The sequence below is a fragment of the Lampetra planeri genome, chromosome 37, assembly GCF_965212315.1.
Source record: "Lampetra planeri chromosome 37, kcLamPlan1.2.h2, whole genome shotgun sequence".
NCBI lineage: Eukaryota > Metazoa > Chordata > Hyperoartia > Petromyzontiformes > Petromyzontidae > Lampetra > Lampetra planeri.
Genome location: NC_136143.1, coordinates 5,145,012 through 5,157,396, shown reverse-complemented (window position 1 = coordinate 5,157,396; position 12,385 = coordinate 5,145,012). Strand labels below are relative to the sequence as shown.

At 48.5% G+C, this 12,385-nt stretch overlaps 1 protein-coding gene across 1 annotated transcript in view; it reads left to right on the top strand.

Moving 5' to 3' along the window:
* The window catches only part of LOC144730826 (uncharacterized), a 58,509-nt gene extending 57,185 nt beyond the window's left edge, over positions 1–1,324 (top strand). The window contains exon 11 of the mRNA XM_078611601.1: positions 271–1,324. Coding sequence (XP_078467727.1) covers positions 271–427 — 157 coding nt within the window. The 3' untranslated portion in view covers positions 428–1,324. The remainder of the gene's footprint in view (positions 1–270) is intronic.
* Positions 1,325–12,385: the final 11,061 nt, after the last annotated feature.

Genomic DNA, 12,385 nt, shown 5'->3' with positions numbered 1-12,385 from the left:
GGAGGGAAAAACAGGAGGACCCGGAGAAACATCCACGCGACCACAGGCAGAGAGAGAGAGAGAAAGACATGCAAACTCCAAATATACAACAGGCATCAGGGTCGGGATCAAACCCACGACCTCCTGTATACCAGGCGAGGGAGTTAACATCTCCTAGCCACCGCGGGTTAGTGCCGTCTGAAATCCCCGACTAAATTAACGGTACCGGTCATCGCTCACACGTCACACTCCCCCCTCCCTCCCTTCTCCTCCTCCTGATTGTCCTTGCAGGCGTTTGGCCCACTGTGACCCTCTACTGGACGTGGAAGACATGATCATTATGGGCAATCGGCCCGACTCCAAGTGCGTCTTCACGTACGTGCAATCCCTCTTCAACCGCCTCCGCAGGCTGGAGCTACTAACGAGGTCCGTCAATCAGGGGAATTAGGGGCTTCGACGACCCGCGCCGTCAAGCGGCGACGTAATTGGGAATCTTTACGGCAAAGCGCGGCTTGCCGACGAACGATGTTGCGTTGCTCCGGTAACGGTGATGCGGGTGCGGGGTTGTGGTGACTTTTGCGGTTGTGGCCGTGTAGCTCTCTCCGGTGTGTTATTCGGGTCACAGCAGAGCGTCTTGTTGTTTTGGTTGTTGTTGTTGTTGTTGTCGTTGTGGTTGTTGCTGCTGCTCGGTGTGACGTCCCGACGCTCCGCTCCACGTGCTGGAAGGAGCTCCTTCAGTTCGGCGAAACGTCGGACATCATGCCGTGCAACACGCGGTGCGAGCCCCCGAAAACACGACAGGAAGGCGGTGACGTTGGTGTGTTGATTTTTTGTTTTACGGGCAATACGACTCATCGCGCATGGGCCAGGTGTGGCACAATCAACACCCCCCCACCCCACCGTATCTAAGCGTAAGTGTCCTGCTATTCTACAGACTTTTCAATTGGGAGGTGGCTAAAACGGAAATAATTCACCCACACACCCCCCCACCAAAAAATAAAAATCAGGAGAAACCTGGTATATGGACTATTCAGTTCTCCCGGCATGTGGAGCAAAACGTCGGACATCGTGCCAAGCAACAGCAAGCGGCACAACCCGAAAACACAGTGGAGCTGGCCCACTCGTTAACGACTGTCAAATTATCCCATTTCCTAAACGTATATAAGTGGTGTATGTTTGTGTATTATATAGGCTATATGAAATGAACGTGAATACATAATATATGTATAAAATAATGATAAAAATTACAAAGCAATGTTTTCTGTTTGTGATTTGCAAAAACTTTATATGGTAATATTTCTTCACTAAACTTTTTTTGTAATAAATGTCGCGGTTGCAATTATTATACAGTCGGTGTGTTTTTGGTTTTTTCGCGATGTCTCATTTGCCATATCACAAATATGTATACACGTAAAAGAAGATTACCCATTCATCCTCATTTTATTTCTCTCTGTGGCTTGTGTTTATCGAAACTGTTATGAACGTTTGAATCATAAATCCGACCAAAACACTGTATGCCAAATTAGCACTCCAAACTTTTGCAGAGTGAATATAATAGCGGGCTATTATGTTATCGTTTCAATATTATGATTGTTTTGTAATTGTTTTCTTAGAATACGTACTACTTTTTTTTTACCCGTGACACACCACTGGATGGGGAGTAGAGTCAGCAGTTCAACAGGGCAGCAGTGACATGTTAACTACCTCGCCTGGTATCAAGGAGGTCGTGGACTCTGACGCTTGTTGTATCTATGGAGTGGTCACACGGAAGTCACGTGAGTTGCAGTAATCGAGAGCTGATTTAGAAGGAGAGATTTGTGTGGTTTACGAATTCAAGAATCCTTTCGGAAATCGCGCACTGCAGTGCGTCTCATGTGTTAGAGAACAGCTGTGAAAGAGAGATAAATTACAGAGCTTCTCCCCAACAAAAATCCTTCAAGTCACCTTTGTATCACTTACACCACAAGGGGCACACGCTACCACACACTGATAGAACGTCGCTCGTTACGTGGCAGAAACATTCTCAAGAGCTGGAATTGAGCCAAATCAATGTTTGTTGAATAATCAAATGTAATTTGATGTACTCAGTTTTTTCGGTAAAGTCACATAGGTAGAAAAAATAACAGATCACGACGTTTCGATCGCCACACAAGCAATCGTCTCTCCCACCTGAAGTCTTCCCACCTGAAGACGATCGCTTGTGTGGCGATCGAAACGTCGTGATCTTTTATTTTTTTTACCTACGTGACTTTACCGAAAGAACCAAAAAGAGTATGGATTCCTGCAGTCACGAAAGTTTCAAATCAAGATTGTAATTTGATGTGTTTGTGTGTGTGTGTGCATTGGCCACCTATCAGTGAGCATGAAATTCGTTTTAGGCAGTTTCAAACGAAAAGTCGCGAGCGTATCTCTACTCGCTGAATCTGGTCACGAAAATTCTTCTTTAGCATGCCGGTGAGCTGACACGTTCCTTCGGAGTGGGCAGGTAGGAACTTGGTTGGATAGCGCATTCGTGCACGACAGACAGACAAATAATCCCTGGTGGGCAGTGTGGAACCTGTTGTTCCTACCTGTATGTATAAAAGATAACTTGACTTTAGGTAGCCAGGCAGACAGCCCCCTTAACTATCGCCCCCCCCTCCCTTAGGCCCCTCCCCTGACCCTCCTCCCTTAGGCACCTCCCCTCTCCGTACAGGGCAGTAGGTCTCCACCAATCAAAGAGCTGTTTATGTTATATATTTATTTATGCACGACAGACAGACAGTCAGACAAAAAATCCCTGGTGGGCAGTGTGGAACATGTTCCTACCTGTATAAAACGCCCGTACGCCCGCGTGATAATTCAGTTTGCTTGGCCCGTTAGGTGGCGGAGGGTTTTGACGACACAGTTTGGCCGTCAGCTCCGAAGCAGACTTTCTATTTATACTGGAGGAAGCCGATCAGCTATGAAGCTCTTTATCACGGATGTCCAGTCGGTGCGGGTAAGGACGTTACAGCAACAAACACGAAACATAAACACGATAGGAGTGCAAAGAACAAGAAGGGTAAACACGTTTAACACGCAGTAGGCTTTCGCGACCAATATCATCCATAATAGAGGTTTTTGGGTTCGATCGCGTAAATATAAAAATGTGTCGTTAAAACCCGCCACTGGCGAAGCGTCGTACTCAGATTGTAAATGTTGTGGCTTGGCTCTCCAACACACCGGTGTGCTGTACTAGTATACTACACTATACACTCCACTATACACTACACTATACACTCCACTGTACACTACACTGCTTTACACTACACTACACACTAGTTGTGTACTAGTGACGAATTGGCACGTTCTGTTTACGTGACAACCCTTACTAGTTGGCTGTGTCGGGTGGTGGCGGGTTTTAACTACACATTTATATATTTACGCGATCTAACCCAAACAAGCTCTATTATGAAGGGCAAACAATCACCCAAACACATACAAATATAACACTAAACCATCCCCATCTTACCAGACAAAGACCACGGAGGTATTAACTTATTGTTTAAAAGCGACCTGGCCACAAATGATAGCTGAACAAAGTGGCTTATCATTTGGACATTTATAGCGGCAAAATAATCGGAATAGCCTGAACGCATTACATAGTGGCCTTACGCAAATATCAATTATACGATTCATGACATTGGCTGCAAAAAAAACCTTACACGACGTGTAACGTTAACCCGGTTTAACCGGCCAGATTCGAACCACGGGATATCTTGGCGATGCTGGTCCGATGCAACTGCGCTCCGAGCCAGCTGGCCACCAAGACAGCTCTACAATCTGTATTTACGACCAGTTCAAAGTGCCGGAGAGCTCGGCCGCTGTGACCTCCAGCGTGACCCCGGCCACCCCCAACGCATACGTCAGGAGAAGGTCGCCGCGTGTGCACAAGTCACGGGGCACGCGGCGTGACGTTCATTGGAAGTTTGTAAACTCGTGGAGCGCGTTCCACGCAGGAAAGTTGACCGCGGGGGGGAGGGGGGGAAGTTCCTTCCAAGATCGTTCAGCCTTGACAGTGACGACTGACTCCCCCATGATGTGTTGAATATTTATAACGCTGCGTGAAGCATATCCTCCAAATATTGCTCCGGACAAAATTACATTTTGAAACAAGTTTGTGGAGTGTCTCCAACATTTTTGAACCTGGAAAGTGATTACAGTCTAGGGATGAAGACAAAGATCCCCCGTATAGCCTAACAGACTGTTTGGGGCAAGTGCTGTTAGCGAGCACCTATGCAGGCCGGCACGTCACACAAAGGGGATGGGTGATCAGCACCACGCCTGGCCGCCTTTGTCTTCCTAGTGCTAATGTTTACACACTGCACCAGGTACTCATTTAAGGCTGAATCGGCCTAGGGGAGGCCCAGAACCGGTTCAGATAATCGTCGCTGGGTGTTGGCCGTGAGCGGCAATCGAACTCGGGTCGCCGGGTTCGTAGCGGAGTGCGCTAACCGTTGCACTACCGCTCCCCATGGCATGAAGACGCACAGACAAACACACACAAACACTCCCGCCTGGTCTGTTTACACATGCAAGGCCAACCATCTGCAGTAAATAACTGAAGTCACTGCACGATGGGGAAACGATGCACAGCGCTGTTCGTAAACGTTTACGAACGTTAGCGCGCTTCATCATTTACGCGCCGCAAACAACAACGACGACGACGGCTACAGCGATGACGCGTGGCGAGGACAAAGGAAGCGACGAGAGTTCACGTCACCGTTACGGTGCAGAGACGATTCAAGAAACTTTCCCCATTAGGTCGGCGAGGCCCCAGACCAGATCTCTCGCTCGCCGGCGTCACGGCGAGGTGGCGCCGATTTAGCGGGGGTTCCCGGTTCCATTGCGTGGCACGACAGCGGTGAAGCACGTGCTAGCGGGGTGAAATGAGTGGGAAATATCACGTCATTCACGCCACGTTCGCCAAATGGATCGATGGGTATACCTTAGGCCAGGGGTCTGCAACCTTTAAGACATAAAGAGCCACTTGGACCCGTTTCCGAAGGAAAAAATAAACTGGGAGCCGCAAAACCATTGCAACATTTAAAACAAATATAACACTGCATATATTGTTTCTTACCTTATTGCTATATACAGGATCGTGCAGTCAGCTGTCAATCTGAATAAAAAAAGGACTTTTTCACTTAACAATGTAAAATATATTTTTGCAAATTAATAGCTAAATTACCTGGTTAATGGGATTTTTGCTCCTGAACCTCAGTGCACAGTGTCTGCATATCAGGGCTGTAAGACGTCACCTTCATTTTCACACAGGCTTGCAAGCTGTCATCTGTGAGGCGTGATCGATGTTTGTTTTTAATATAGTTCATGTTGGAGAAGACCTGCTCACATACATATGTGGAGCTGAAGATCGACAGGACTCCAAATGCATACTTTTTCATGTTTATATAAGTGTTGGGGATGGCATTCCATGTTTCGAATACAAGTTTGTCCTGTTTGGGAAGGTTTTCAATATCACTCCATTTATGATTCTGAGCCAGAATGGCCTTCTGACGGGCAACATCCTCAAGAGTAGCGGTCAAGCATTTGAACTTGGACACCCATATATCTTTGTCGGCTATATCGGCCAGTTCCATCTCAAGATCAGGTTGACTTACACCTGCAAATGCAGTCATATTCAATAGGGATGGATCGATCGCCAGGGGAGTGACAGGGAAGGGTAATGTCGTTTTTTCCTCTCTGAACTCACAGAATCGTTTCCCAAACGAACTTTGCATTGTGGTGATTGCAGACTTGAAATATTCCAAATTTATCGTATCATGACTTTGTTTGAACTCTCTCAAAGAGGGAAAGTGAGACAGTGTACCTCTCTGTAAATCTTTGACAAACACTGTCAACTTGCGCTCGAATGCCAAAACCTCCTCCAGCATGTGCAGGGCTGTGCCTCCTTTCCCCTGAAGGGTTGTATTTAGCGTGTTTAGATGTGCTGTCATGTCTACCATAAAATGTAATTTTTCCAGCCACTCTGGCTGTTCCAGCTCAGCAAAGGTGAGCTCTTTGCTGCCCAGGAAGGTTTTTACTTCTTCCAAACATGTGACAAAGCAACGGCAACGTTATTGCCTGTCACCGGGCGGGCAGTGTGGAGCGGAGCGGCGACCTGTCAGCAGCGGCAACGCCAGAGCAGGTGTCACAGTGCGCCTCCTCCCCTCGCTAGCATCCGCCCCGGAGCCGCGGTCAAGGTTCAAAAGAGCCGCATGCGGCTCCGGAGCCGCAGGTTGCCGACCCCTGCCTTAGGCGGTGAATATATTAAGATCTGGCTCACTGACTAAATTGATTCTTTGCACTCTAATGGTGTCTTTGTATCGTTTGTTCTTGTAACGGTCTGACCACGTGCCCCTTACTGGACATCTGTGAAAAAAAGAGCTTTATAGCTCCACGGATTCATCCAGTATAAGGAAAAGTTCCGTACGTCCGCGCGGGGAGATGGAATCGACCCGGTAGAGTATTGCACCCAGATGTCGCAAACAGGTTTTGATTCCTTACCCGTACCCGTACCCGGCCGGGTACGGGTAGCCGGGTATCGGGTAGGGTAACGGGTATCGGGTTGGGTACGGGTATCAGGCACCTGATTGCGACCTCTGATTGCACCGCGGTAACATCGATCCGTCCGCTTTGAACAAAAGGCCAAACACAATTTACTATAAAGTGCTTTTGGTGAAACGCGTAAAAAATGTTGAGTCAAGCCCCCCACCCCGAAAGATGCTGCCGAGCGAACAACAGCCCCATATAGAACAACGAGCACACGCTCGTTTTCCATAACAGAGTGACGCTGACGAATAACTGTTTGGTGAAGAGAGGACACGGAGCGTAAAACTTGGCCTGTGTTTGGGTAACGCGGAGCGAGCACACTCGTTTTTGCTCTCTTGCCATCTAAGGAAATTCTGCCAATGGAAAGACGATCGGCCACCTTGAACGGAACGCAGCCGCGACGCTTGTAACAGGGAGGGCGCGGGGTTCGATGCCCAGCCTGACGCCTGCTGTGTATTTGGAGTTTGCGTGTCTTTCTCGCTTTTCTCCCCGTGGTCGCGTGGATTTGTCTCCGCGTCCCTCCTGGTTTTGTCCGCTGTACATTGAGAAACAACGCGCTGTTTGGAGCATTTGGCTGCTATGCATTCGCACACGACGATACGCCACTGGATCGGGCTGTCGTTTGTGATAGCCCGGTCGCTTCTGAAGAAGAGCTACATAGCTCAGTGGGGCCTTACCTGGTAAAAGAAAACACAGTTTAATTGAACAGTTTAGCCAATTTCGATTTAAAGCTGCAGGGATTCATCTTCTTGGTTCTTTCGGCAAAGTCACGTAGAAGGGAAGTAATAAAATAATAAAAATAAAACATAATAAATTATTGTTTTATTTTTATTAAAATTATTATGTTTTATTTGTATTATTTTATTACTTCCCTTCTACGTGACTTTGCCGAAAGAACCAAGAAGAAGTTTAGCAAATTCTCGTGCGCAGTGGTGGCACCAGGCATGGACAGAACAAAGGGAAAAAGGTTCGGGCCCCAAGAAGCTCAAGGGTGCCCCTTCACGGCAATCTCATCTACTTGTACGTTTGTAGAGCGCCTTCACTAAAGGCATTTGACATCGTTGACAACACGGTGAGCGAATATCATTATTTAGATGGCAGGAGCGTTGAAGGATTGAGGAATGAGTGGCAGCGATAGAGGGGTTACTTAGGGATCACAAAAGGGTTGGGGAGGGACAGAAAAGAGTGGAGGGGTGGCGGTGGGGGATGGAAGGGGAAGAGAATGGGCGATGGAGGAGAGGTGAGGCTTTAAAAGAGGAATGGAAGGAGGTTGAGGAGGGGGCCTGCTTAATGGAGAGGTGCAGTGTTCGTCTATGGGCAGTGCTGAGTCTATGGGCAGTGTTGAGTCTATGGGCACTGTTGAGTCTATCGGCAGTGTTGAGTCTATGGGCAGTGCTGAGTCTATGGTCTGTGTTAGTCTATGGGCAGTGCTGCTTAATGTACAGGAGAAGTTTATTCCAGTGGAGGGGTGCAAGGAGGTAGAAGGGCCGAACACGGGATTGGGTACAGGGAGATGGAAGAACAGACTTTGAATTTTAAACACCTTTTATTGTCGCCAGCAGAAAAACACTGGAGGCGATATCGATATGAAATACACAAAGTCACCAGCAAACAAATGAATTCACCTTCTGAAGCGCTCGCTCGTCACCGTGGCATGCGCGATGACCACCACAACCACGTGACTTTTCTTTCGCGGTGCTTTTAGCGCCATAGCGCGTGGATTTGTAGCGATGGAGGAACAGAGAGAGAGAGACATAGGAGATTGGGAACGAAGAGGAGAAGGGAGGGACAAGGAAGGAGATGAGAGAGGCGAGATTATCCACGTGGGTAACCATCTAACATCAGCTCAAATCGTCATAAATACGACAATCGAATTAATACGAAGGAAACCAATTCACCTCTCTGCCATCTTCTTGGTTCTTTCGGTAAAGTTACGTAGAAGGGAAGTAATAAAATAATAAAAATAAAACATAATAAAATAATTCTCACGACAGAGTCTGTCGGCTCGACGGACCTGGTTTTCACCTGAGGACGGCTGCTTGCGTTGTGGCCGAAACGTCGTGAGAATTATTTTATTATGTTTTATTTTTATTATTTTATTACTTCCCTTCTACGTGACTTTACCGAAAGAACCAAGAAGATGAATCCCTGCAGTCACGAAAGCTTTAAATCGAAATCTCTGCCATCTCTTTATCTTATTGGCATTTCTCTTCTCTCGCCTCAACAAAAGGGGTGGGTTTGCGAGCCCACGAATTGCCACTCGTCAGGGTCATCGTGTTTTGAGAATACATTTGTTGTTCTCTCTTTGCATTGTCATGAATGTGTAATGACGACAGGGACGGTTGAGCTTGAGGCAACTTACGTAGATACAGCGTATAACTGAAGAGGTAGCGGCCTCTTCACCCGTTTATTAACAGTAAGCACTCCCAGGCTAGCTGCCACCCGTCCTCTCAAGGAGACTACCTGATCTGGCCCTGGCAAGGCACAGATCCCGACTACCAGCCACACGAAGTCGGCCCTCAGAAGGACGTCGACCTTGGCGGCTCTGGCTAGTCACACCGCTGGCTTGCTCTGGCCGGCCCTTAGAAGGACAGCGACCAGAGGAGTTCCAGGGACTAGCTGGCTGGCCTTCGATCTTCACTGGCTCTTCACCTTGACCCGTTCCCAACGTCTGCCTCGAGCTCTCTGGCTCTCCGCCTTTTATACCAACTTGCCACCGAGGGGCGGGGCTGTGTGGGATCACAGCATCCCCCCACAGCCCCCCAGGGTGGTAACCGTTTGCGGACGTGGATGTGGACACCGTCCGTTTTCCTCCCGTAACATCCCTACAAATGGAACGGCCGCGAGCGACCGGCTGACGTCACAATTAAATGCCACGTGTATATTATCCAGTCAAAAGAGCACCACGAAAAACCCCACCGCAGATGCTTTTTTTGTTTGTTTACACTTGTTTTTACATGATGAGTGTACTACTGCTGGCTCGAAAAATAGCATTAATTGCATAGTTACACGCATAATTGTGAACGTGGGCAAAAAAAATGAACTCAGTGGGTTTGTTCGACGCTTAATGGGTGTCCACATACCAACTGGGGGGGTAAGCAAACAAAAAAACACACCCCATGTCACTTTCATTATTTTCGACAATATATTTAAATACACATTTTCTATATTCGATATCCGCACAGCCATGAACAATCACTACAGTAAATGTACACGACGTGTGCCAACAGCATAACAACCCCGCCCCCCCTCCCCCCGGCGGCTACGTGCTCGCGGCAAGCGGCTCACAAACCCGTGCCGCGATACAATCACCATGAGACGTATCCAACAAATAGCGAATTCCTGAGCGCGTATGCAAGGAGGTCCACCTTTGCCAAGCAATAAAAAACACACAACTACCTCTAAACAAGGCCAGATCAGTCCGGGGAGACTTTTTGTTGGTTACCCCCCCCACCCGCCGTCCCCATCCCCCCCCAAGTAAAAAAGGAGAAATAGCACCGATAAATGTTGGGGGAAGGGGCAAAACCGTAGGAAGGCCTTTCGTTACCCTGGTCTCGTCCGTATGTCGCCGCGGGCTCGAGTTCGATTCCCGCTCGCGCCCAACACCCAGTGACGATTATCTGAGCCGGTTTTGGGCCTCCCCCTGGGTGGGGAGACAAAGGCGGCCGAGCGTGGTGTTGGCCACCCACCCCCTCGTGTGAAGTGCCGGCCTTCATAGGTGCTCACTAACAGAACTTGCCCCTAGAGTCTGTTAAGGCGATGCATGTTTGTAAGTTGAACTTCTTTTGCACCTACACAGGGGATCTTTGTCTTTGTAAGGGTGACGTTGCTGCTATGAGCTCGGTGAGCAGAGTTCGATTCCCGCTCACAGCCACCAACAACAGCGACGAATCATCCGAAACGGTCCCGGGCATCGCTTGCGTCGACTCGAACCTTAAATGAGTACATTGGTGCGGTTGTGTTCAAACGTCATGCACTCGGTGAGACAAAGGCGGCCGGGCGTGGCGCTGGCAACCCCCATAGAGGAAGCCCGAAGTCACCAGGGAGACGTAAACACGGGGCTTGGCAACGCGGCGAGGAAGCGTGCCGGGTGAAGCGTGCCGGCGGGAAAGAGGCCCCAGTGAGCGAGTTCCCCCGCGCGGTGCGGCGTTCTTCGTGGAGGATTCAACGAAGCGTTTGGGGCTTTGGTCAAATTCTGAGTGGTCACATTGCACGCTGGCAGCAGTAGCGTCACAAGCGTGGAGGCAGGGGGGTGCCTTGCCCCACCCCCCCCGCAAACCACCGTGAGATTTGTTTTCAACAACAGTGTCAAAGAACAACAACGAGAGCACCCCTACAGCGTTAAATGTTCGAGACCGTGAGCGTAACGAATCATGCGATTCGGCAAGAGGAGCAGGCGATATGCAATCGCCTAGGTGCGACCGTGCGAGACAAACACAATATTGGGGGGCCTCACCGTACCGATTGCCGCGCCCCCTGAGCTGTTCATGTCGTGACTACGCCACTGGATGGTAAGCAACATGTTCAGGAGCGAAATACCACCGATGTCGAGGCCTGCTGACCACGGCGTGAAGGAATCGCGAGAGAGAGAGTCTGCGTGGTGTCGCTCCGTTCCTCCTCCTTTGCACGAGCGCAGGCCTACGTCGGTCGACCACAACGGTGCAAAGTTTGGGTTGCACGGGCACATTCGATAGTGCTGTAACAGACGCTCTTGAAAATCATACATTGAGAAGTTAGAGGCATAATAAAAAAAAAAATTAATGGGCTTGGGCAGGACGCGCGTCGCTAGATAGGGTTGATGGCACGACGGTTGGTGGGAAATAGTGACGGAGATGCAGCCGAGGAATGGAACACATTCGAGAGAAACGACGTCCGTCGAGGAGATGGAGCAATAGCATTAGCTGGTTGTGCAGGTGCTATGGTGGATCGTTACGTGGTAGAACCGTGAGAAATGTTGACAGCTTGGGGAGGCATCTACACCATGGGCAGTGACGATGTCTGGGAGGTGATCATTGATATCGCCACTCACCGCATTCCGTTTAATCAATGGATAGCATCGCACTCATGAACATTATTAACATTAAATTTCGATTTAAAGCTTTCGTGACTGCAGGGATTCATCTTCTTGGTTATTTCGGTAAAGTCACGTAGAAGAGAAATAATAAAATAATAAAAATTAAACATAATAAAGAATTGTGAGAATTGTATTTTATAACGTTGCATTTTTATTATTTTATCATTTCCCTTCTACGTGACTTTACCGAAAGAACCAATAAGATTATTAACATTGCTATTCATTGGGACTCACACAGGCTTGCCGGGGATTTTGTAGTATGACTTAACTCCGTGACCTTTGGCCCACAACGGGCCCACAGTCTCAAATCGCTGCTTACGATGCCAGCTCCTCAAATTCTCCCCCCCACCCCTCTAAAAAAAAAAGAGTGACATTGTTTCAACCTCTCAGAGTTCGTCGTGTGTGGCACTTAGGATGGCGAATAAATACCCAACAGGCTCAAAGACACGTGGGACATTGAGCAGATATGACCTCTATCTCATACGACCGACCGCAGAAAAGCAAAACATTTTTTTTCCACGGATTAACAAAAAGATGCAGATAGGATCGTATCTGACAAACGCACGGCTTGGACACGGTATACAAGGACTATCACTTTAAACAGTCATTTCCCTTGCCAGTATGTGTTTGTTTGGTCGTCAGGGAGGGAGCTGAGTGACACAGCACAACAGCTGTATGATCTGTCTTCTCATTAGGGCGGGGGGGGGAGATCAGCTTTCTCTTCGGTTTGTCAGCTTAAAGAAACACGAGACACTGTGT